At 51.3% G+C, this 26,860-nt stretch overlaps 2 protein-coding genes across 2 annotated transcripts; one reads left to right on the top strand and one right to left on the bottom strand.

The window, feature by feature from the left end:
• The first annotated feature begins 19,092 nt into the window (after nt 1-19,092).
• On the top strand, nt 19,093-22,225 carry LOC123412727 (protein NRT1/ PTR FAMILY 2.3-like). The gene is made up of 4 exons (XM_045105665.1): nt 19,093-19,392; nt 19,508-19,725; nt 19,835-20,397; nt 21,294-22,225. Exons 1-4 carry the CDS (start codon nt 19,275-19,277, stop codon nt 22,102-22,104), a joined length of 1,710 nt encoding a protein of 569 aa, XP_044961600.1. The 5' UTR covers nt 19,093-19,274; the 3' UTR covers nt 22,105-22,225.
• Nucleotides 22,226-22,337: 112 nt separating this feature from the next.
• Nucleotides 22,338-24,594, bottom strand: LOC123412726. The gene has a single exon (XM_045105664.1). The coding sequence runs from the start codon at nt 24,583-24,585 to the stop codon at nt 22,480-22,482; it is 2,106 nt and encodes a 701-aa protein (XP_044961599.1). The 5' UTR covers nt 24,586-24,594; the 3' UTR covers nt 22,338-22,479.
• Between the last annotated feature and the right edge of the window lie 2,266 nt (nt 24,595-26,860).

Below are 26,860 nucleotides of genomic sequence, written 5' to 3'. Positions count from 1 at the left end.
CCCTTGGAGGTCATGAGCTTGTCGCGGATTCATGATGGAAATATTAGGATTGTCATAGGTGGTTCCATGTCTATTAAGTTTTTGAGAGCAAAAATGCTACACATACGAATTCTTACGTGAATCACTTGCGAAAGCAGGTTTCTTTTCCTAACTGCCACTAATCTCCCCCTTGAATTTCAGGGTGCGGTCCAGTGCAAGCCAATCAAAAAAGCCCACATCAGCATCTACGTAAACTTTCGTAGAGAACTTTACGTAAGTCTAACAAAGCTCTTTTGAGACTGTTATCAAAATGCAATCATGAATCACTGATTTTCTTCTAGAGGTCGACATTGCCGTTTCATGCATGGCAAGTCGGGTTGCCTCGCACACCCTACTCCACTGCACCTATGTGAACCATGATTGCCGATGGCGTCCCCCTCACCTGCCACAAGGACATGTTGGTGGTGAGTGTTGGGGAACGTCGCATGGGAAACAAAAAATTTCCTACGCGCACGAAGACCTATCATGGTGATGTCCATCTACGAGAGGGGATGTGTGATCTACGTACCCTTGTAGACCGTACGGCAGAAGCGTTAGTGAACGCGGTTGATGTAGTGGAACATCCTCACGTCCCTCGATCCGCCCCGCGAACCGTCCCGCGATCAGTCCCACGATCTAGTGCCGAACGGACGGCACCTCCGCGTTCAGCACACGTACAGCTCGACGATGATCTCGGCCTTCTTGATCCAGCAAGAGAGATGGAGAGGTAGAAGAGTTCTCCGGCAGCGTGACGGCGCTCCGGAGGTTGGTGATGACCTTGTCTCAGCAGGGCTCCGCCCGAGCTCTGCAGAAACGCGATCTAGAGGAAAAACCGTGGAGGTATGTGGTCGGGCTGCCGTGGAAAAGTCGTCTCAAATCAGCCCTAATACCTCAGTATATATAGGAGGGAGGGAGGGGAGGAGGCAGCCTCAAACCTTCAAGGTTTGGCCGAAATTTGAGGTAGAGGAGTCCTACTCCAATCCTACTTGGAGTAGGATTCCACCTTCCCACTTGGAAACTCTTTCCACCTTGTGTTTTTCCCTTCTCAAACCTTATGGGCCTTAGTGGGAACTTATTCCAGCCCACTAGGGGCTGGTTTATCTCTTCCCATAGCCCATGAGACCCCTTGGGGCGTGACACCCCTCTCGATGGTCGCCGTCACCCCTCCCGGCACTCCCGGTACACTACCGATGAGCCCGAAACTTTTCCGGTAATGCCCAAAAACTTTCCGGTAACCAAATGAGGTCATCCTATATATCAATCTTCGTCTCCGGACCATTTCGGAAACCCTCGTGACGTCCGTGATCCCATCCGGGACTCCGAACAACATTCGGTAACCAACCATATAACTCAAATACGCATAAAACAACGTCGAACCTTAAGTATGCAGACCCCGCGGGTTCGAGAACTATGTAGACATGACCCGAGAGACTCCTCGGTCAATATCCAATAGCGGGACCTGGATGCCCATATTGGATCCTACATATTCTACGAAGATCTTATCGTTTGAACCTTAGTGCCAAGGATTCATATAATCCCGTATGTCATTCCCTTTGTCCTTCGGTATGTTACTTGCCCGAGATTCGATCGTCAGTATCCGCATACCTATTTCAATCTCGTTTACCGGCAAGTCTCTTTACTCGTTCCGTAATACAAGATCCCGCAACTTACACTAAGTCACATTGCTTGCAAGGCTTGTGTGTGATGTTGTATTACGGAGTGGGCCCCGAGATACCTCTCCGTTCACACGGAGTGACAAATCCCAGTCTTGATCCATACTAACTCAACGAACACCTTCGGAGATACCTGTAGAGCATCTTTATAGTCACCAAGTTACGTTGCGATGTTTGATACGCACAAAGCATTCCTCTGGTGTCCGTGAGTTATATGATCTCATGGTCATAGGAACAAATAGTTGACACGCAGAAAACAGTAGCAACAAAATGACACGATCAACATGCTACGTCTATTAGTTTGGGTCTAGTCCATCACATGATTCTCCTAATGATGTGATCCCGTTATCAAGTGACAACACTTGCCTATGGCCAGGAAACCTTGACCATCTTTGATCAACGAGCTAGTCAACTAGAGGCTTACTAGGGACAATGTTTTGTCTATGTATCCACACAAGTATTGTGTTTCCAATCAATACAATTATAGCATGGATAATAAACGATTATCATGAACTAAGAAATATAATAATAACTAATTTATTATTGCCTCTAGGGCATATTTCCAACAGTCTCCCACTTGCACTAGAGTCAATAATCTAGTTCACATCACCATGTGATTCCAACGAATCCAACACCCATATAGTTATGGGGTCTGATCACGTCTTGCTCGTGAGAGAGGTTTTAGTCAACGGTTCTGAAACTTTCAGATCCGTGCATTCTTTACAAATCTTTATGTCATCTTATAGATGCTGCTACTACGTGCTATTCGGAAATGCTCCAAATATCTACTCTACTATACGAATCCGTTTCACTACTCATAGTTACTCGAATTAGTGTCAAAGCTTGCATCGACGTAACCCTTTACGACGAACTCTTTAACTACCTCCATAATCGAGAAAAATTCCTTAGTACATTAGTTACTAAGGATAAATTTTGACTGCTGCTAGTGATTCAATCATGGATCACTCTCTGTACCTCTCAACAGACTTTGAGTCAAGGCACACATCAGGTGCGGTACACAGCATGGCATACTTTAGATTCTACGGCTAAGGCATAGAAGACGACCTTCGTCTATTCTCTTTATTCCGCCGTGGTCGGATTTTGAGTCTTACTCAAATTTACACCTTACAACGCAACCAAGAACTCCTTCTTTGCTGATCTACTTTGAACTCCTTCAAAAAACTTGTCAAGGCATGCATTTTATTGAAACTTTCATTAAGCGCTTTTGATCTATCTCCATAGATCTTTGATGCTCAACGTTCAAGTAGTGCAATCCAGGTATTCCTTTGAAAACTTCTTTCAAACAACCTTATATGCTTTACAGAAATTCCACATTACTTCTGATCAACAATATGTCTACCACATATACTTATCAGAAATTCTATAGTGCTCCCACTCACTTCTTTGGAAATACAAGTTTCTCATAAACCTTGTACAAACCCAAAATCTTTGATCATCTCATCAAAGTGTATATTCCAACTCCGAGATGCTTGCACCAGTCCATTGAAGGATCACTGGAGCTTGCATGCTTGCTAGTATCTTTAGGATCGACAAAACCTTCTGGTTGTATCACATACAATGTTTGCTCAAGGAAACCGTTGAGAAAACAATGTTTTGACATCCTATGTGCAATATTTCATAAATAATGCATCAACAACTAACAGAATTCTAACAGACCTTTAGCATCACTACGAGTGAGAAAGACTCATCATAGTCAACAGTTTGATCTTGTCGAAAACATCTTTGCGACAAGTCGAGCTTTTCTTAATAGTGACTTATCACCATCATCGTCTGTCTTCCTTTTAAAGACCCATCTTTACTCAATAGTTCTCTGACCATCAAGTAGTTCTTCCAAAGTCTACACTTTGTTTTCATACATAGATCCTCTCTCGGATTTCATGGCTTCCAGCCATTTGTTGGAATCCAGGCCTATCATTGCTTTCTTCATAACTCGTAAGTTCATTGTTGCTCAACAACATGACCTCCAAGAGAGGGTTACCGTACCACTCTGTAGTAGTACACGACCTTGTCAACCTACGAGGCTTGTAGTAACTTGATCTGATGCTCGATGATCACCATCATCAGTTTCCACTTCAATTGGTGTAGGCGCCACAGGAACAACTTCCTGCGCCCTGCTACACACTGGTTGAAGTGATGGTTCAATAACCTCATCAAGTTCTACTACCCTCCCACTCAATTCTTTCGAGAGAAACCTTTCCTCGAGAAAGGATCCGTTTCTAGAAACAAACACTTTGCTTTCGGATCTGAGATAGGAGATGTACCCAACTGTTTTGGATATCCTATGAAGATGCATTTATCCGCTTTGGGTTCGAGCTTATCAGACTGAAACTTTTTCACAGAAGTGTCGAAGCCCCAAACTTTCAAGAAACGACAGTTTAGATTTCTCTAAACCTCAGTCTATACTGTGTCATCTCAACGGAAATACGCGGTGCCCTATTTAAAGTGAATGCGGTTGTCTCTAATGCATAACCCATAAACGATAGTGGTAATTTGATAAGAGACATCATAGCATGCACCATACCAAATAGTGCGTGGCTATGACGTTCAGACACATCATCACACTATGATGTTCCAGGTGGCATGAACTGCGAAACAATTTCCACATTGTCTTAACTGCGTAGCAAAACTCGTAACTCAGATATTCATTTCTATGATCATATCATAGACAGTTTATCCTCTTGTTACGACGAACTTCACTCCGAAACAGAATTGAACTTTTCAATATTTCAGACTTGTGATTCATTAAGTAAATACTCTTGTATCTACTCAAATCATCATTGAAGTAAGAACATAATGATATCCACTGCGTGCCTCAGCACCCATTAGACTGCATACATCAAAATGTATCACTTCCAACAAGTTACTATCTTGTTTCATCTCAATGAAAACAAGGCCTTGCTCATGTGGTATGATTTGCATGTCAGTAGTGATTCAAAATCAAGTGAGTATAAAGATCCATTAGCATGGAACCTCTTCATGCAATTTATACCAACATGACTCAAGCGGCAGTGCCACAAGTAAGTGGTACTATCATCATTACCTCGTATCTTTTGGCACCAATATCATGAACATGTGTAACACTACGATCGAAATTCAATAAACCATTGAAGGTGATTATTCAAGAAAATAGAGTAACCATTATTCTTTTTAAATGAATAATCGTATTGCAATAAACACGATCCAATCATGTTCATGCTTAACGCAAGCACCAAATAACAATTATTTAGGTTTAACACCAATCCCGATGGTAGAGGGAGCGTGCGACGTTTGATCATATCAACCTTGGAAACACTTCCAACACGTATCGTCACCTCGCCTTTAACTAGTCTCCATTTATGCCGTAGCTTTCATTTCGTGTTACTAATCACTTAGCAACTGAACCGGTATCCAATACCCTCATGCTACTAGGAGTACTAGTAAAGTACACATCAACATCATGTATATCAAATATACTTCTTTCGACTTTTGCCAGCCTTCTTATCTACCAAGTATCTAGAGTTGCTCCGCCTCAGTGACTGTTCCCCTCATTACAGAAGCACTTAGTCTCGGGTTTGGGTTTAATCTTGGGTCTCTTCATTAGTGCATCAACTGTCTTGCCGTTTCACGAAGTGTCCCTTCTAGCCCTTTGAAACTTAGTGGTTTTACAAACCATCAACTATTGATGCTCCTTCTTGATTTCTACTTTCGCAGTGTTAAACATCGCGAATCGCTCAAGGATCATTGTATCTATCCTTGATATGTTATAGTTCATCACGAAGCTCTCACAGCTTGGTGGCAGTGACTTTGGAGAACCATCACTATCTCATCTGGAAGATTAACTTCCACTTGATTCAAGCGATTGTCGTACTCAGACAATCTGAGCACAGGCTCAACGATTGAGCTTTTCTCCTTTACTTTCTGGACAAAGAATCTTGTTGGAGGTCTCGTACCTCTTAACAAGGGCACAAGCATGAAATCACAATTTCATCTCTTTAGAACATCACTTATGTTCCGTGACGTTTCAAAACGTTTTCGGTGCCTTGCTTCTAAGCCATTAAGTATTTTGCACTGAACTATCGCGTAGTCATCAGAAACGTGTATGTCGGATGTTCATAGCATCCACAGACGACGCTCGAGGTGCAGCACACCGAGTGGTGCATTAAGAACATAAGCCTTCTGCGCAGCAACAAGGACAATCCTTGGTTGTACAGACTTAGTCTGCAAAGTTTGCTACTATCAACTTTCAACTAAATTTTCTCTAGGAACATATAAAAAACAGTAGAGCTATAGCGCAAGCTACATCGTAATTCGTAAAGACCATTAGACTATGTTCATGACAATTAGTTCAATTAATCAAATTACTTAAGAACTCCCACTCAAAAAGTACATCTCTCTAGTCATTTGAGTGGTACATGATCCAAATCCACTATCTCAAGTCCGATCATCACGTGAGTTGAGAATAGTTTCAGTGGTAAGCATCTCTATGCTAATCATATCAACTATACGATTCATGCTCGACCTTTCGGTCTCATGTGTTCCGAGGCCATGTCTGCACATGCTAGGCTCGTCAAGCTTAACCCGAGTGTTCCGCGTGTGCAACTGTTTTGCACCCGTTGTATGTGAACGTTGAGTCTATCACACCCGATCATCACGTGGTGTCTCGAAACGAAGAACTGTCGCAACGGTGCACAGTCGGGGAGAACACAATTTCATCTTGAAATTTTAGTGAGAGATCACCTCATAATGCTACCGTCGTTCTAAGAAAAATAAGGTGCATAAAAGGATTAACATCACATGCAATTCATAAGTGATATGATATGCCCATCATCATGTGCTTCTTGATCTCCATCACCAAAGCACCGGCACGATCTTCTTGTCACCGGCGTCACACCATGATCTCCATCAACGTGTCGCCATCGGGGTTGTCGTGCTAATCATGCTATTACTACTAAAGCTACATCCTAGCAAAATAGTAAACGCATCTGCAAGCACAAACGTTAGTTTAAAGACAACCCTATGGCTCCTGCCGGTTGCCGTACCATCGACGTGCAAGTCGATATTAACTATTACAACATGATCATCTCATACATCCAATATATCACATCACATTGTTGGCCATATCATATCACAAGCATACCCTGCAAAAACAAGTTAGACGTCCTCTAATTTTGTTGTTGCATGTTTTACGTGGTGACCATGGGTATCTAGTAGGATCGCATCTTACTTACGCAAACACCACAACGGAGATATATGAATTGCTATTTAACCTCATCCAAGGACCTCCTCGGTCAATTCTGATTCAACTAAAGTTGGAGAAACTGACACCCGCCAGTCATCTTTGAGCAACGGAGTTACTCGTAGCGATGAAACCAGTCTCTCGTAAGCGTACGAGTAATGTCGGTCCGAGCCGCTTCGATCCAACAATACCGCGGAATCAAGAAAAGACCAAGGAGGGCAGCAAAACGCACATCACCGCCCACAAAAACTTTTGTGTTCTACTCGGGAAGACATCTACGCATGAACCTTGCTCATGATGCCACTGTTGGGGAACGTCGCATGGGAAACAAAAATTCTCCTACGCGCACGAAGACCTATCATGGTGATGTCCATCTACGAGAGGGGATGTGTGATCTACGTACCCTTGTAGACCGTACAGCAGAAGCGTTAGTGAACGCGGTTGATGTAGTGGAACGTCCTCACGTCCCTCGATCCGCCTCACGAACCGTCCCGCGATCAGTCCCACGATCTAGTGCCGAATGGACGGCACCTCCGCGTTCAGCACACGTACAGCTCGACGATGATCTCGGCCTTCTTGATCCAGCAAGAGAGATGGAGAGGTAGAAGAGTTCTCCGGCAGCGTGACGGCGCTCCGGAGGTTGGTGATGACCTTGTCTCAGCAGGGCCCCGCCCGAGCTCCGCAGAAACGCGATCTAGAGGAAAAACCGTGGAGGTATGTGGTTGGGCTGCCGTGGAAAAGTCGTCTCAAATCAGCCCTAATACCTCAGTATATATAGGAGGGAGGGAGGGGAGGAGGCAGCCTCAAACCCTCAAGGTTTGGCCGAAATTTGAGGTGGAGGAGTCCTACTCCAATCCTACTTGGAGTAGGATTCCACCTTCCCACTTGGAAACTCTTTCCACCTTGTGTTTTTCCCTTCTCAAACCTTATGGGCCTTAGTGGGAACTTATTCCAGCCCACTAGGGGCTGGTTTATCTCTTCCCATAGCCCATGAGACCCCTTGGGGCGTGACACCCCTCTCGATGGTCGCCGTCACCCCTCCCGGCACTCCCGGTACACTACCGATGAGCCCGAAACTTTTCCGGTAATGCCCAAAAACTTTCCGGTAACCAAATGAGGTCATCCTATATATCAATCTTCGTCTCCGGACCATTCCGGAAACCCTCGTGACGTCCGTGATCCCATCCGGGACTCCGAACAACACTCGGTAACCAACCATATAACTCAAATACGCATAAAACAACGTCGAACCTTAAGTATGCAGACCCTGCGGGTTCGAGAACTATGTAGACATGACCCGAGAGACTCCTCGGTCAATATCCAATAGAGGGACCTGGATGCCCATATTGGATCCTACATATTCTACGAAGATCTTATCGTTTGAACCTTAGTGCCAAGGATTCATATAATCCCGTATGTCATTCCCTTTGTCCTTCGGTATGTTACTTGCCCGAGATTCGATCGTCAGTATCCGCATACCTATTTCAATCTCGTTTACCGGCAAGTCTCTTTACTCGTTCCGTAATACAAGATCCCGCAACTTACACTAAGTCACATTGCTTGCAAGGCTTGTGTGTGATGTTGTATTACCGAGTGGGCCCCGAGATACCTCTCCGTTCACACGGAGTGACAAATCCCAGTCTTGATCCATACTAACTCAACGAACACCTTCGGAGATACCTGTAGAGCATCTTTATAGTCACCCAGTTACGTTGCGACGTTTGATACACACAAAGCATTCCTCTGGTGTCCGTGAGTTATATGATCTCATGGTCATAGGAACAAATAGTTGACACGCAGAAAACAGTAGCAACAAAATGACACGATCAACATGCTACGTCTATTAGTTTGGGTCTAGTCCATCACATGATTCTCCTAATGATGTGATCCCGTTATCAAGTGACAACACTTGCCTATGGCCAGGAAACCTTGACCATCTTTGATCAACGAGCTAGTCAACTAGAGGCTTACTAGGGACAATGTTTTGTCTATGTATCCACACAAGTATTGTGTTTCCAATCAATACAATTATAGCATGGATAATAAACGATTATCATGAACTAAGAAATATAATAATAACTAATTTATTATTGCCTGTAGGGCATATTTCCAACAGTGAGATGAGCACGGGTTTATGCGAGTTTTGGGTGGCGTCGTTGCCGAATATCATGCACATTTCTTTGGCGATCTCACCCAGGAGGTTGTGTCTTGTTGTGATTGTGTGTTGGTAGCTTATCGACTCTTTAATCCATGGTGACAGGGCAATGCTATTCTTTGAAGGATGATCTGGATTACTTGGCATCGGCGGTTAGCCTCCACACAGTTGAAGAAGGCATTAACTCCTCTGAAACTAACTTCCTTCATCGCTTTATTTCCTTTTTTTAGAAAAGGAGGACGACACACGGTCTCTGCATCTGGAAGATGCATGCGATCATTTTATTTATTATTTTTTAGACCTTACAAAGTAGCACACAACAATATGTCTGAATTCACCATTTTGACAACATGTGTCGCTACTTCTATCCATATGATGAAGGGATGCAAGCTGGACCAAATACCTAGACCTCTCACCTAAGTCTAACATCTAAAGCTGGAGGCCCCGACCGAGCCACATACCGGGTCCGAGGCACAAACCGGTCTGACGCACTCACATGTGTCGCCGCCATCATCTTCCACCGGTTCATCCTCAGAGCAGATTGAGGTGCCAGCCTTGACAGGTGCCTCCGCCATCGACGCCACCATCACGCCAAACGACAACCTCCACCTACGCGAGTCCATCTTCAAGCAACGGACGCAGATCCATGCTAGGATATGGCCGCACCACCACTGCCGTCGCCCACCACCCACAAGCACCCAGCCCCAAGGTTCCCAAAGCGTCGCCTTCAAGAAGGGAACGACGCCGTGAGCGCCGCCGCCGCCCAACAAAGTTAGGGCTTTCGCCCGGGAGACCTAGGAAAAGGGGAAGTGAGGGGATCAGTCCATACCGACGCCTCCAAGGAGGGGAACGACGCCCTCAGACGTCGTCGTCGACGCGGCCGGCCATGGTCGGCCAAGGATTTCGCTCGAACTAGATCCCCGCCACCAGCATCGCCTCCTGTACAGAACCGACGATCCAAGGAAGTTCGGCCCGACCAGGCTAGCACGCACGCCAAACAGGAGAGGAGGGGATGCGCCAGATCGTGCGCACTGGCCACCGCAGAAGCCGCTGCTAGCCGCCAACAACCACCGGACCCCGTAGCCCGCGCAGTCGTGAAGCCAGATCCACCGCCCGCACAACTGCTAGCTTGTCGTGCCTCGCCCATGGAGCCGCCGCTCCAGATCCGGGGTTCCCCACACAGAGGCAGGGCAGCCAAGGCCACGCCGCCACGATCCTTGGCGCCCCAAGCTTGCTCGACGGCTGCCTCACACAGCGGCGAGGAAGGAAGGGGGAGGGAGTGAGGCCGGGGGGCGGTTATGGTTGGGAGGGTTGGGAGGAGGAGCTAGTCCTGCCATCACTTTTATTTCCTATCTAGCATGATTGTGAGATTGGACGAGGGTCTCGACGCCCAACTGTTTTCTTCAATTTCTATGTGTGCTTGATGTGTGTGTTGCATGTAAGGTAATTTTCAACGATTTGTATCTATCAATTATACCTCTTTGGATTTACAAGGCTCATTTTGTCCAACCTAAGTCAAGCCCTTTTGAATTTGACCGACTATCTAGAAATTTATTAATATCTACAGTACCAAACATATCTCACTTGATCTGAAATGAGATGTACTCGTATTTCTATATTTCTCGAAACAGGCTTTCGCCCCGCTTTATAGATAAAGCACAACGGCCAGAATCCAACACACAAGTCCGAACACAGAAAATAAAAAAGAGAGTCCGCTGGGGCAACAGCACAGTCCAGCCCAAAATAAAGAGAAGAAACAAAAATGCCCACACTGGGGCAAGCTAGGCAGCAAGCAAGGGAGAGGAGAGTCGTCGGACGGCCGCCATCAACGCGTCCAGGTAGTGCTGAAGTCGGCCCCGGTCCCGGGTCCTAACGAGCGGATGCCAATGATGCAAGAAGGCAAGGAATTTGAAGAACGAGTCAGAAGCACGCTACGGAAACACCTTCTCAATCACCATCTTATTGCGAGTAGTCCAGAGGGTCCACATCATTGCCGCGAATACCAACCAAAACAGTCGGCGTTTATGACCGACCTGGGTGGCCCGCACCTGCAGAAAATCTGCAAGGTCAGAGGCCTCCCACTCCGGTCCCAGAGCCTCGCGTACAAAGCACCATAGTGCCTGTGCCGCGACGCATGAGAACAGAATGTGAGAGCCAGTCTCCGGGACATGGCACAGGGGACATATGCCGTTACCCGGACCATGGCGTTTCAGCACCTCGGTCCCTGAAGGTAAACGGTCTCCGAGAAGCTGCCAAACAAAAATCTTGATCTTCAAGGGCAGCGGGGCCTTCCAGAGTGGGGATAACCACGGGAGGACCGGCATCCTGCACAGGGCCAGGTATGCCGAACTAACAGAGAATTCTCCCGAGGGAGAGAGGCTCCAAGAGATACTATCACTGACCGCCGAGGTCGGGAGGGGAATCACTGCCAAGAGTAATTCCCAATCCAGGACCTCAACAGGGCCAAGGGGTCGGCGGAATGCGACATGTCATCCGTCTTCCAGAGCAGCTGCAGAAACCAGGACAGCTGGGTCGGCGCAGATAGCAAAGAGCCTCGGGAAACGGAATCATAACAGCTCCCCTTCCAACCAGGGATCTAACCAAAACTGGGTCCCAGATCCGTCGCCCACCAAGATCCGCAGACCCAACCTAATATCGTGCTTGATGCTCTGGATAGACTTCCAGAACTGCGAACCATTCGCAAGAGAGCATGCCAAGAGTGGTCTGCCTCGAAGGTATTTTGCCTTAATCAATTGAAGCCACAGACCCCCATCTCCCTGCAGAATCCGCCAAACCCACCGGAGTATCAGGGCCACGTTCATGAGGCAGGACGCAGGAATGCCTAGCCCCCCTCGGTCTTTTGGCAAGCAGATGTCTGCCCATTTCACCATGTGATACTTGGGCCTACCATTCCCTGCCTGCCAAAAGAATCTAGCCAGTTCCTTGTCAAAGGCGATGTGCACACCTTCGGGCAGGATATACATCCCCATCATATACATGGGGAGGCTAGCGAGGTTAGAGCTAATGAGGATGGATTTGTTGCCTTTAGAAGTGAACCTGCCGCACCAGGGTTCCGCACGGGACGCTACTCGTCCCACAAGCGGATCGAACCCGCTAACCAGAATCCTGGACTCCACCAGGGGCATTCCCAAGTACGAGATAGGGAAAGAAGCCAGCTTGCAGTTAAGGTTGTCCGCAATCCTGTGCTGCTCAGCCTCAGAGTAGCCCAGGACCACCACCTCACTCTTATCAAAGTTAATCTTAAGTCCAGACATTTCCTCGAAGCAGAGAAAAAAGAACTTAAGATTGGCAATGTCCGAGTCCGCGCCTGAGACCATGATCATGGTGTCGTCTGCATATTGTAGGTGGGACACCCCACCCCCTGGATGAGGTGACCAACCACCCCCTGAATATGCCCGGCTAATCTCGCCTTATCCAGGATGCCAGCAAGGGCGTCCACGGCGAGATTAAACAGCAGGGGGGAGATAGGGTCCCCTTGCTTTACCCCCGTGGAAGCCCGAAAAAAGGGGCCTACTTCACCATTGATATTGATGGCGGTGCAACCAGATCGAACCAGCTGCATGATCCAGGTGCACCACCCCTCATCAAATCCGCGCCGCTGCAACACTAACCTCAAGAATGACCAATCAAGACGGTCATACGCCTTTTGGAAGTCCAATTTGAGAAAGACCCCCTTCAATCCCTTGGACGCCACCTCATGGACAATCTCGTGAAGGGCAAGAATTCTTTCATGAATCTTCCTACCCTTCAGGAATGCGGACTGAAGGGGGTGCGCAATCCTTTCGGCCACAGGGGACATACGAGTGGCGCAGACTTTAGCAAAAATACGCGCCACCACGTTAATCACCGTAATAGGCCTGAATTGCCAAATCTCTGCAGCCCCAACTAGTTTGGGGATGAGGGCAATGACTCCATAGTTAATCCTGCCCATGTCGAGAGTGCCTATATAGAATTCATGGAACATGGGCATGATAACCGGGCGCACGGTCTCCCAGAATCGCTGGAAAAAAACCACTGGGAGGCCGTCTGGCCCCGGAGCCGAGCACGCCTTCATAGAAGCGATCGCCTGGCCAACTTCCTCCGAGGAAAATGGGAGAGTGAGTTCGGCATTCTCCATGTCGGACACCTGATCAGCTAGCGGGCAGAAGTCCTCACAAAGAGAGGAGCCACCCCGCAGATCGGCCAAGAATAACTCCTTATAGAAGGAGTAAATATGGGATGAGATGTCTTCCGGGCTTTCCAGAAGAGCATCCCCATCCCGGAGGAAAGGGATGACACATTTCCGCCTTCGGCCATTGGCGATGGCCTGAAAGTACGCGGTGTTTGCGTCCCCCTTGAGGAGCCAGTTCTGGCCACCTCGACGTTGCCAGAACAGTTCCTCGGAGCTGAAGATGCCCATAAGCTCAGCGTCGAGGGAGTATCTCCGGATCCAGTCATCCGGGGACAGACCCGTACCGTCCGCCAAGTCATCTAGGTTCTTAATCTGGCCTAGCAGGGCCCCTTTATGGGCCCGGAGATCAGCGCCCAAGTTAGCACCGCAGCCCTTCATGGCCTGACGCGCCATCTTGGCACACTGATGCCAAATGTCCACCGCATAATAGACACGCGGCGGGGAAGCGGCAGACCGAAGCCACCGGTCGCGGACCAACTCGCGGAAACCAGGCTGATCCAACCAAAAAGACTCAAAGCGAAAGCGCCGTGATCTAGGGGGGAGCCTTCCCCCGAGGAGAAGAGCAGAGGCGTATGGTCTAAGCCAATCTACGTGATGGCCCTAAGCCCGCACAGGGGGAACATCACTTCCCACTGAGGCGACACAAAGACCTGATCTAGAACACTCCGGATGGGGTCCGCGTGCTTATTCGACCACGTGAACCTGGCCCCTACGCGAGCTATCTCACGTAGTGCCACGTCTGCAATGCAGTCATTAAAAAGACGCATCCGGGGTCAATATACATTTGGAGAGCTTTTATCAGAAGCCCACCTAATAAGATTAAAATCACCAGCCACCACAACAGGGGTGGTGCACCTATCCACCTTATTCTTTAGCTCGGCGAGGAATTCTGCGTAGCGGACATGGTCTGCCGGGCCATAGACGATAATCACCTCCCAGCTGAGGTGGGTAAGTCGGTCGGTGATGGCCATGCTCACAAAGAACTCCCCCCGGTCCATGTCCTCCACCGAGAACGCCTCCTCCCGAACACCAAGCAGGATTCCCCCAGAGTGGCCCGAGGCAGGGAGCCACTGCCAGGAGAACTGGTGGCGGGAGAGCCGCTGAAGCTCGAGCATGCTAAAGTCCTGCTGAATCGTTTCTTGTAGCCCTACTATGTCAATCTCTTCCTGACGCAAATACTCAACAAGCTGCCGCCGCCGGCCAGGGAGGCCGAAGCCCCTAATGTTCCAACATAGGAGCTTCATTTAACAACCTCGCTTGGATTCCTAGGCCCCGCAAGCGGGACCGAACTAGCCCGCCCGTCAACCTCGGGGCGAGGGAGAGCATTAGATGGGCGACCCCGGCGTCCCCGAGAAGAGGGGACATCGGAGGTCGTCGGGCCAGAGGAGGGAGCTCCGGGGCCTGATACTCGCTCCTCTCCACGGGTCTCAGTGGGGTTGAGACGGGTAGGCGGCCACCCCCTGGGCTTCCGGACAGAGGGAAGCCCACCTATGGGCGGCACAAGACCAACTGCAACTGCTGCCGGAGGTGCGCCACCATCCCTGGTCTCTCTATGACCAGGACCGACGTGCACCGGGGGAGAGGGGGAGTTGGAGCGCGCGGCGAGATAGCGCGCTTCCGCTAACGCCCCCTCAAGCCTCTCTTTCGCACAGAGGGCGGAGATCTGCTCAAGAGGGGGACCTTTCTCCACCCGAAACACAATACCACTGTCCGCAGGCACAACAGCCAAAAGGGACACCAAATCGCTAGAGAGAACAGAAAACCGAGAGCCAGAGCCAGAAGGGGGGAGGAGAGGAGGCGTACCTGGGAACAGATCGCGGAACGCAGCACGCCGGGCTGCCAGCTCAGGGATCGTCGGGACGTGGCCGTCCTGAAGGGTCCGGGACTGGCTGATCCGAGCGCTCTGACGTGCCGCCACGACGGGGGAAGTGTCCTCCCGAGGCCGAGAGCGGGGCACGGGAGGGGACTCGGGCGCCCAACCAGGGTCGACGGCCACCGGAGGACGCGGATCCGGGGACCCTAAGGTTGGGGAAGGGGGGAACCCGGAGAGCGCGAGTAGCAAACCACCCCTGGCGAGCGCGGGGACGAAGCAGGGCAGACCTCCATACCCACACTCACCTCCTCCTCATCAGCGACCACCGAGATAGGGGAAGCAGGGAGAGTGATCTCTGTGCCTACCACCACCACCCGCGCCAAAGTGCCCACCGTGGAGCCTCCTGCGAGCCCCGACTGGCCAGCACCGAGGGGCGGGGGTGCGCCGACTGCCAAACGGCTCGGGCGGAGCCCCGACCGCATCATCGTCCCCCTCAGAAGAAGACCCCTCCTCCGATGAGCCCCCTCCTCGCCAAGCCCCCCGTCGACAGGCTCCGGCCCAGGTGGGACCGGATCTAGCTGAGTCGCTGAGGCCGGGGACTCGAGCTCGAAGGTCAGACGCCTGCCCTTGGACCCAAAGTAGAAGACCAAAGACAACCCGTCAATCTCAGCAGGAGCCGGGCAGAGAATCTCAATGCGGGCAGGGCCATCATCCTCGAAAGACGCCAGGTCGACGGTGATCAGTTTGCCCACGGGTTCAGAGATGGCTTTCAGAATATGAGTGAGCTTGCCACCCGCGGAGCCGCACTGCCGTTCCTTGGGAGGCCATAGACGAGGACCCAGACCTTCTCCAAGGGAGGGACGGGGTCAGGCTCTGACGTGGCCGCCTGGACGCTGATCAGGAGCTGGTTGAGGGGACACCGGATAGGACCATACGAGCAGACCCGGAGTAGCTCGGCCGAGGGGAAGGGGACCGAGAACACCAGGGGAGCCGTCTCAGTCACCTCCCATGCGAACTCAGAGCCGCGAAAGTCGCCAATGTAGGCCGCAAGCTCATCCCGGAGGAGGTCAGACGAGATCACCAAGCCATCCGGGATAGGCTGCTCGGGCTCCAAGGTGACCGTCGCTAGGTGAGGCCGAGCAGCTACCTCCTCAATCTCCGCATCCACGAAGTAGAAGCTTCCCCGCTCAGTGCCATACCCAAGATAGGCAAGAGTTGTGGGGCACCGTGGGGGAGCCTCACACTCCGAGCGGTAATGCCCGGCGCACCCGCAGTTGATGCACATCGTGTCCTCGCGGGAGCGCTGGCGGGTAGCCCGAGCAGGGGGGGGGGTCCAGAGCCTCATGCTCAGGAGCCCCCTGAGCTCCTAGCGGCATCAGGCCACCAGCACCGCCAACAGCCTTCTTCTTCTCCGACTTCTTCTTCTTCTTAGCCGGGGCCGGGGCGGGAAGCGGAGCAGCAGGCAGGGCATCTAGGGACACGTGCCTAGAAGGCCCGTCATCCCGGCGCCAGTCCGCATCCTCCGCCCGCGAGGAGCGCCAGTCAGCCCGACGTCCATCATCATCGCGCCGCATCGGCGGCCCGCCCCACCGCTCCCCCCGGCGGTGGTCCTGGCGATCACGCCGCCAGGAAGGCGGCGCGGGGCGGTGATCGAGGTCCCGAGCCGGGGGGTCGCGGGGCGGTGAGCGAGGTCCCGAGCCGGGGGGTCGCGGGGCGGTGGCTCCTCACGCGGCTAAGATGCCGGAGTGGGGCGAGCAACGAACTCCGCACGCAGAGACGCTTCCCGGTCCATGTCGGCCGCGCGGGCGGCCTCCAGGCGACGACGGTCCCCCGGCGAACCCGGCAACGGCAGGCGGGGATCCCTCTCCGGATCATGACGGGGAGGCGGACGACGAAGGGAGGTCCCGGAGTAGTACTCCGGAGACTTCCCCGGCCGAGCAGACCCACCGCACACGGAACGGGACGAGGCAGCACCCCCATCCGGGGCACAGTCACTGGCAGCGGGCAGCGCCTCCAACCCCGCGCGATCCTGGTCACGAGAGGTCGGCGTACGGAGGAGCCCCTGCCCAGCCGGGAGAGGCCGCTTCGGCCGGGCCTGGCCGTCCCCGGCGTGGCGTGTCATGAGCACGTCCCGGTAGGAGCGCCGCGGGGAGGGGATGGGGAGCAGGTCCGGGCGCCTGGCCGCAGACGAGGGCGCGACGCCGGCAGTGCAGGCGAGGAGGGACGAGGTGGTGGGAGAACTACGGCCGGCGGGACAGGGCGAGTGGGGCCTGGGGACCGGCCGGCGGGACGGGGCGAGCAGATCCTGGGGAACTACGGGGACGTCCGCGCCTGACGGGAGAGAGCGCGAGGAAAGGGATCGGGAGCCCGCCGGGAGAGAGCGAGGGTAACGGGAGCGGGACGGGACGAGGCTGCGAGGTGGCGGCGGCGCGCCCTAGCTCCGAGCCGGTCCGCCCGACGCAGGCCTGGGCCGGGACGCGCGCACGGGGGGAGGCCAAGGTGGGCAACGGCCCACTGCCGGTTAATCTTCTCCATTACTCGGGAGACGCGGCGGGAGGCCCAGGCCATCTCGCTAGCTGAGATGGGCCCAGGCCCCGTTCGCAGCGGCCCATGGGGAGAGCCGGCCCATCCGGTCGCCAGCCGGCCTGGGGAGCTAGCGCACGGGGGAGGGGACTGACCAGGGGCTCGGGCACCTCCCGCCGCCGCCGCCACAGGAGGCAGGGCACCAGCGCCTGGTCGGGGCTCGCGGGGGCCCTCACCGGCGGCCGCCACGGGGGACAACCCAGGCAGCAAACCGGCTCGGGCCAAGGAGGGGAGAGGGGGAACCACAGGGGGACAGTGCTCCGGCGACCGCCGCCCGACCTCCTTCCCCGGCCACCGGCGGGCAGGGCGCGCCGCAACCAGGAACGAGCCGAGCAGCGGCGGCGCCAGGGACACCGGTAGCTCCAGCCTGCCGTCACCATCCTAAGAGGCCATGTCATCGGGGTCGGCATCATCCGCCCAGTCTGCCCAACGCCGCGGCGACCGGAGGAAGCAGAGGGAGGGCGCCCCCGGCGGGGGAAGCGGGGGCATCGGGCTCTGGCAGCACGCCGGCCGGCCGCCGTCAGCGGGCACCGCGCAGCTTCAGGACTCGGTCGCCGGAGAGGAGCCGCCCATGCTTTCGTAGAGAATCTTACTTATATAAAGTTGTAGATGTTAATAATACAAACTTGATCAAATTTAAATAAGTTTGGTGTAGTTCCAAATCAAATAAGTCATGTAAAATCGACCGAAGAGGGTAGTGAAGTTCCTTTTTTTGTTCCCGGTTTGCTACCATCAAATTAACATATATCTATATTAAATAATCAATCTTTTTGAAAAACAGGGTCACTCAGAGTGCGACTATTATGTACCCGGGCTCATTTGACCGTGTGTGAACAATATAAACTTTTTAAATAGAAAAACATTAAAGAAACTCCCAAAAAATATTATCATGCAAAATGCTGAAGTGAGTTGTACCCGTATGAAATTTAGGAATGTTTGGACATTCGAGGAACTCGTGGAAAAAAAGAACAATTTCGGGTGTGTGAGGAACTTTTGAAAACATCACTATTTGCACCCGATTTTGTCTTGCCATGAGCTTCTTGAATGTCTAAACACCCTAAAACTTTAAACAGACATCATGCATTCGAACATCTTGAATGACATAAAAGAAATCAGATCTTTTTAATGTTTTTTTTATTTTTTCGGTTCTATTGTTCTTGAGGTGTAGATGAGTCCGGACTCCGAATTGAATTATCATGTCACTGGCTGGCTGTAGGTAGACAGGACTATTGTCCACACGAGCCAGACATGGCGCTTTCACGTGGTCTCCCGTGAATTTTTTTTCTTGTCTTATTAAAAGAGATGTCTGGTTACCCGCAAAAAGAAGAAGGGAAAAGAAATGGCTGGCCAACTCCACCGTCTACCGGTCTAGATACCATCACTCTCAGTGCCTATATAATAAGCGAGTGTGAGTGAGTGTGAGTGTGTGACTATATAAAAAGCTTTGCTAGCTAGTGCCTCACTCTCAGTGCACACTAGTCTCGCCTACGCTCGTGCTCTTATATGTAACTGTTTTGTGTGAGCTGTTGTCCTGTATGTGTTAGCTCAATCGACAATCATTGTGCCAAAGGAACAGCAGCAAGCAAGAGAGACAGACATACAGTATGGAGGCCACCGGGTCGCAGCAGGAGGAGCCTCGGCGGCTCAGCTCCGGTGATCACGAGTCTCTCAAGGATCCCGGGAACGGGAAGGGGGGATGGATCACCTTCCCTTTCCTAGCAGGTTCGTACCTACGTACTCGTGTGTGATCACGTTTGTATCCGTGTCTTGTATGCTCAGTGGTCACCAGCTTCTGTCCGTGTGATCGATCGATCGACGTTTGCATCATTGCATGCAGTGGCCATACTGAGTCTCGGGCTGGCGGCCTCGGGCGCCACGGGCAACATGGTGGTCTACCTCATAACCAAGTACAACGTGCCGAGCGTCGACGCCGCGCAGATCTCCACCATCATCTCCGGCTCCATCAGCGTCGCCCCCGTGGCCGGCGCCATCGTCGCCGACGCCTTCTTCGGATGCTACCCCGTCGTCGCGGTCGCCATGATCATGGCCGTCCTGGTACGTACGTCGCTTAGCTAATTAAAGGGCCGATGATCTGCGAGCGCGCGTACGTGCATGGTAGTGTTGTATTTCTCGGTCTTGATCATCGCCGTGGTCATGCGCGCAGTCGTTGGTCGTGTTCACGCTCACGGCGAGCCTTCCGGGCCTGCGGCCGGCGGCGTGCCACTTCGGCGCCGGCCCGTGCGAGCAGGCGTCGACGGGGCAGATGGCGGCCCTGTACGCCGGCGTGTTCCTGCTCTGCCTGAGCGCGGCCGGGGCGCGGTTCAACCAGGCGACCATGGGCGCGAACCAGTTCGAGGCCGCCGCCGACCGCGACGTCTTCTTCAACTGGTACTTCATCTTCTTCTACGCGTCCTCCGTGCTCGGCGCCACCGTCATCGTCTACCTCCAGGACACGCTGTCCTGGACGCTCGGCTTCGGCGTCTCCTGCGCCGCCAGCGTCGTCGGCCTCGCGGCGCTGCTCCTCGGCTCCAGGTACTACCGGCAGCCCGCCGCACAGGGCAGCCCGTTCACCGGCATCGCCAGGGTGGTCGTCGCCGCCGCGAGGAAGAGGAAGGTCAGTGTCGTGGCGCCGGGGGAGCTGAAGTTTTACTACGGGCTACGTAGCGGCGGTGACGACGATAGCAAGACCGGCGGCGACTGTGGCGTTCCTCCGAGCGACAGCTTTAGGTAAGAAAAAGATCTCGCATGCATGTGCTCAATTATATGCTGAATCTGTACTCCCCCACAAAAGTAATAATTATATAATCCACCCTCGTCTGCTATAATATAATCTCATCATATGGTGATCATGGAAGCAACGACGTGGACATATTATCTCACCACCATGCTACACAAACGGTGCTTAATTTTATTGATTAGTGAACTCCAGAGACGAATGATAGCAGCTTTACAATCCATCCAACTTTTAGCCCGTCCATATCCTGGATAACAAGATTGCATTCAGAAAAGCAGTAACTAGCAAAGGAATGCACTAGCACATCAATTGAAATATATGCTATCACTTCTAAAGAGATATAATAAAATAAAGAAAGAATTCCTTATTTAACATCATGCTTAAATTTTATTTCTATTTGACATCTGTAAAATATTTCTTCCCTACCTAATAACAAGTCTAAATTTTATGTCTTTTATAATATTTTTGTTTATTTTAAGCCTAAATATTACTTGAAAAACCACTTTACCCTCATATGATATGTTTGTGTGTGTGCTGCTGTGTATGTTTAGAATATAAAATATTTAAAATTTTATAATCTAAATATTACATGCATGCTACTGATGCAAGTCTGTGTTGTTGCATGTGTGTTGTTGCGTGTTTGTGTGCATCCTATAGAACCAAAATGTCATTGTCACTGAAATTTCAGCTCAGCAAATTAGTCTCAGTGAAATTTCAGCTCAGCAAATTGGAATATATAAGTACTGTTTAGCTGATAATTAACAACTAGTGGATGCCATGGCACTCTTGTAAACATGATCGGTCGTACAGTTGAGAAATCATCGACGGCAATGACATCCACTACAAAGATATACACTTAATTCCACGCTAGCTAACCGATCACGTGCAGCTTCCTGAACCGTGCTGCGGTGATCACGGACGGCGACGTGGACGGCACGAGCGGCTCCGTGCTCCGGCCGTGGCGCGTGTGCACGGTGCACCAGGTGGAGGACTTCAAGACGGTGCTGCGCATCCTGCCGATCTGGAGCGCGGCCATCGTGCTGAGCATCGCCATCGGCGTGCAGATCAACTTCACCGTCCTGCAGGCGCTCGTCATGGACCGCGCCGTGGGCCCCTTCACGGTGCCGGCGGGCTCCATGATCGTCGGCACTCTCATCTCCGTCGTCATCTTCCTCGGCCTCCTCGACCGGGTGCTCCTCCCGCTCTGGAGGCGGCTGACCGGCCACACGCCGACGCCGCTGCAGTGCGTGGGCGCGGGCCACGCGCTCACCGTGCTCAGCATGGCCGCGTCGGCCCTCATAGAGCGCGAGCGCACCGCCACCGTGCGCGCGCACGGCGAGGAGGGAAACCCGGCGTGGGTGTCGCCGCTATCGGCCATGTGGCTGGTGCTGCCGTTCGCCGTCGCCGGGGCCGGCGAGGCGCTGCACTTCCCGGCGCAGGTGACGCTGTACTACCAGGAGTTCCCGCCGTCGCTCAAGAACACGGCCACGGGCATGATGGCCATGATCGTGGCGCTGGGGTTCTACCTGAGCACCGCCCTCGTCAACATCGTGCAGCGCGCCACCACCTGGCTGCCGGACAACATGAACGCCTCCAAGCTGGAGAACCTCTACTGGCTGCTCACCCTGCTCGTCGCCCTCAACTTCGGCTACTTCCTGACGTGCGCCAAGCTGTACAGGTACCAGAACATCGGCAAGTAGCTGAAAGCTCTGGTGGCAACACTCGTTGCTATGTGTGCATGGTGTGTTTTTCTTTCTTTTTTTGTGCACAATACAGCCGCATGTAACAGCCTGATAGGAATTCATGAACCCATTGAAAACACGGGAGCAGCTCAGCCAAGTAGTCATATAAATAGAAAAATCAGACAAGTGGCACATAAACATCACATGATGCGATAGGTTGTAGGAACACACCGAACAAACCATCCATCTAGTAGCCCGCTAGTAGTTGGTCTTTAAGTCTGGTCTAGTATATTCTTCATTGCAGCAGCAAAAGTACAGGAAACCCAAGAAAAAGACGTCTTGAGCAAATGGCAGCTCCAACCATGGTCTTTTCATTCCAGCTTTTTAACTGCCTCAGCAATCTCTGGTACTTCCTTGGGAAGACCTGTCCCCTCCATGCATCGAATAATTAAACATCCTTTCCCTCACGGAGCAGTCCTCCTCTATGGCATATTTTATGCCATCTTGCAGCGACGGACACTCGTTCAGCTTATAATCATCCTTCAAAGTATCTCTGGAACTATCCTCAGTAATCATTCCTATAGCTTTGGCAATGTCTATCTTCTTTCTGATATACCCATCATAGAATTTGGGTTTTATCCTCAGCTTTTCAACTTCCTCTGCAATCAACTCCTGAGCTTTATGCTCTGATACTTCCTTTGTAATGCCTGCCCCTGCCGTGCAACGAAGAAACGCCGTTTCCATCACGGAACAGTCATTCTCTATAGCATATTTTATGCTATCTTGTAGTGACGGACACTTGTTCAGCTTATAGACTTCCTTTAACGTATCTCTGAAACTCTTCTTTTGTTGAGTGACCCGCTTCCAAATCTCGAAATAGAGACCATCGGACCCGTTACACCAAGTAGCCTCAATGCCCATGTAGTTAGAACAATCACGGAAGCCAATACGAGCTAAATGAGTTGTGATCTTGGAAAAGCGAGTGGCGATCTTAGTTGCTTGATAAATTCCTCTGGTGCGTATCTTGCTTACAGTAAGAGATGAAAACTTGCTCGGCAAACAGTCCTTCAACCACTTAAGTTCCCTTCGTAATGTTTCGAAGTAGTCGATGTATTCATGTTGCATCTCGTAGCTATGGAGGTAACCACGGTACACAGCCCAACCAGCATACTCATAAGCACCATGCTTCCGAGGGACTAGACACTGGTAGTCATTCACGCAAGCAAGCTTGCAGAGATCAGGATCAAAGAACCAGTCTAATATGCCTTCATCGTCTCTTTCAAGAAGCTCCATAGGGCACTCTTTCAGTTCATCACAGCACAACTCGTTCTTGGACTCCTTTTTTAACAACTTGTAGGATCTAAAGCGATACAGCGCATGGCGGAGGTCCCTGTCAGAGTGATCCACAAGGTTCAAGTGAATGGAGGTATCAACATGGCAGTCGGGAGGTAGCTGCTGCAGGTATCCATAGTATTCCTCAAAGTCGATGTCCTCTCCCAAGCCCAGTTCGTTCAGCTTCTGGAGTATGTCGTCGTCCACATCTTCATCTACCTGTGTTGCAGCATATTCTTGTTTTTGTTCCTGGATAACAGCAGTGTTGCCATTGTCATTAGCATTGATGGGACGACTTGTACCCGCGTTGGAACAGCGGGAACTTGTTCTAGTTCTGAGTTGCGGAGAGGTTCTTCTCGCTGGAAAAGATGTCTTGTTTTTCGTGTGCTTCTTCTCTCCACAAGGACGTGCCTCAGTCTTGATAGGCCGCTGGTCACCCTGTCCCTGTGTATGTGGGTGGAGCTGATCAGGGGGGCACATGCACATCTTCTCCCCTGCAGTATGCTTATGTTGATTCGAGCCTGTATCCACCTTCTCCATTAGGTTCTGAGAAATCTCTCTGGCAAGACATGCTTCAATCCTGACAGGCCACATGGTATCCTGTGTGTGTCCGCTGATCTGATCAGGAGCGCACGTCTTCTCCTTTGCATTATGCTTGTGTGGATTCAAGCCTGTATCCACCTTCTCCCATGGCTTCTGAGACATCTCCCCGACAAGACCTGCTTCGTTCCTCACAGGCCACATGGTATCCTGTGTGTGTCCGCTGATCTGATCAGGAGCGCACATCTTCACCTTTGCATTATGATGCTTGTGTGGAATCAAGCCTGTATGATCCACCTTCTCCTTTAGCTTCTGCGACAGCGTCAGCGATCTCTCCTTTCCAAGGTGCTTCCGTGACAACACACAGCTTGGGCGTGTGGCTGGCGCCATCTCCTTTACACGAAGCGACGGCACCAAAAACATATCTCTGTTCAACCCCCTTTGCCGGATTCGATCAGGATGTGGTAAGCGCTCCTGCACGATGTTCTCATCTGCAAAGACCTGCTTCCGCCGCATCGCGATCGTAGCCGCCTTGTCGCTTCCGTCGTACGGCAGCGCGCTCGCAGCTGCCTTGCCGTACGGCATCGCGCTCGAAGCCGCCTTGTCCTTTCCGTAGCACTGCTGCATCTCTCCAAAACCGGCGGTGTTATCGGTGGCGACACGACGCGTTCCCTAGCTAGACGGCGACCACCTGGGGCCAATAGCTCCCGTGCGACGTCTTTCCTGGGAATTGGATGAAATGAGACGTTGTTCGACAGAATGGCTCGGCAGCGACACTTTTGAGCGAGTAAATAGCTCCTGTGCGACATGGCCGTTAAGCTGAACTGATATCCTCATTAGCTGTTATGGGTTGGACCCACAACGTATCCACGTAAGCGCGGGACCCACCACTTGTCCAGTAAGCGCGGGACCTACCTCGTCGCGGCTAGAAGCGATTCCGCCCGTGCCCGTCCGTCCGCCGCCCCCCATTGCTTTTCCCTTTCCCCATTCTTCTTCTTCCTCGGGTCTCCGGCGACCTAGTGCAGATGTCCACCTCCTCCGCCACGCAATCAAATTGGCGTCAGTATGGTCCAGTGATGCTCACAAGGTGCCCTAACTGCCCACGCCCAGATCCTCTCAAACGGTTGGTGACTAAGACGGATGAGAATGGCAATCTTGGGCGAGAGTTTGTGAAATGCTTGAGCAAACCAATGGCAGGAAGGGATGGCAAGGTTAGATCTCGGTTCTAAGCCCGTTCTTTCGCTGTTGTTTGCTTTGGTTTCTTCATATTTTGTTTTTTCTCCTCGAATTTGAGATTTAGGGTTCATTTTGTGGTTTGCAGATCCTGAAGAAATGCACACATTTCGAGTGGATTGATGAATATGTTCAGAGCATTAAATCTGAGGGCTACATTGATTCTAGCGTGGACGCAACCTGGGAGCTCAATTTGGGCGGGGTGCCGCAGATGGAGAATTGGGGGAGCTCGGACAGAGGGGCGGGCAGAGTTGTGCCGATGGCGAGGTACTTGGAGTCTGAACTGACCGATGAACTGAAGAAGATAAAGAAAAATCAAAGGGAGATGATCGATTTGCAGAAGCAAGCAAATATCATGGCAGTGTTTTTTATTGCTGTGTCATTGCTCTGTTTAGGTTTTACTTGCTATTCATCGTTATTAGAGGGGGCATTTAGGTCTGTCCAGTGTAGATGATGTGATCTGTGCGCCATGACAAGTTCATGTATCTTAAATGAATCAATAGTTTGGAACACAAATTATTCAGTTTTCATATTGTGTTTCCTCTGTTTTTTGTTCTTCAGTTAACAGAGTACACACCCAAATTCAGTTTGTAGTAAAAAAAACAAAATTGGGCTGCCGAATGCGAGACCAAACAAAGTTCAGTTTCAGTACAAAAAAATTATTCGTGGGCTGGCGAATAGATGTTGGGCCCAAAATAAAAACGACGGATTATAACCAGGCCCAAAGGTGTAATTTACAAAAGGTACTACTAATTTCAATAGGAATAACCAGGCACAAAATTATTTGACTGGTCATGTATGATTTTCAATAGGAAATAAAAACGACGGATTATATACAACAATCCAAGTTCATTTATCTTAACAGGGTTGAACATATAATCTGATCTGTATTATTTACAAACATGGCCTAAGCGGCCTGCAAGATACAAGTGTAAAATCTACAGAGCTAGTACTACACGGGGCAACTACACGTGAGGAATGTCGGGCACGTCTTCTGACTGCTCCTTTTCTGCCCCTTACTCGCTGCAGAATCGCCTGTGATGCGTGGAACAGTGGCTGGAACGGGCCCGGCTGGAACAGATCCACACGAGGGAAGGAACGTCTTCTGGCTGCTTCTTTTCTGGCCCGCCCCTTGGTCGCTGCGGCTGCGCTCCATTGCCCCCCCTCCATTGCTGCCTTGCTGCTCCTGGGTCAACCAAACGAGAGATTAGTTCCTGGTGAATGGTGACAAGATAAACACAGAACCATGAATGGTGACAAGAAAGGATCAAATACCTGGTGCACTGCGTCACTGATAAATATAAAAACTGACAGATAAACACATAGATGTGCACAACATAGATAAGATAAACACGGGCATCACATAAACTGGCACAACAGTACGTAGGGCACAACAGTACGGGCGATTACAGTAAACTTACAGATACGATAGTGTTTAACATTACAGATATGATAGATAAGAAAGAAACTACGATAAACCCGACATGGAGGGGCGACGGGCACGCGTCTTCACTCCCCGGGCGCCCTCACTCGTCATCGTCGTCGGCCGGCAGGTTGTAGGGGAGGGTGTGCATGGCGTGCTCGTTGGGCCAGATGCTGCCGAGGTCGGTGAAGATGTTGTAGGTGGTGAAGCAGATGAACTCGCACCCCCAAACCAGACACGGCCGAG

The sequence above is a fragment of the Hordeum vulgare genome, chromosome 7H, assembly GCF_904849725.1.
Source record: "Hordeum vulgare subsp. vulgare chromosome 7H, MorexV3_pseudomolecules_assembly, whole genome shotgun sequence".
Classification (NCBI taxonomy): Eukaryota; Viridiplantae; Streptophyta; class Magnoliopsida; order Poales; family Poaceae; genus Hordeum; species Hordeum vulgare.
Note: the sequence above shows the minus strand (reverse complement) of the source record. Positions and strands in the feature narration are given on the sequence as shown.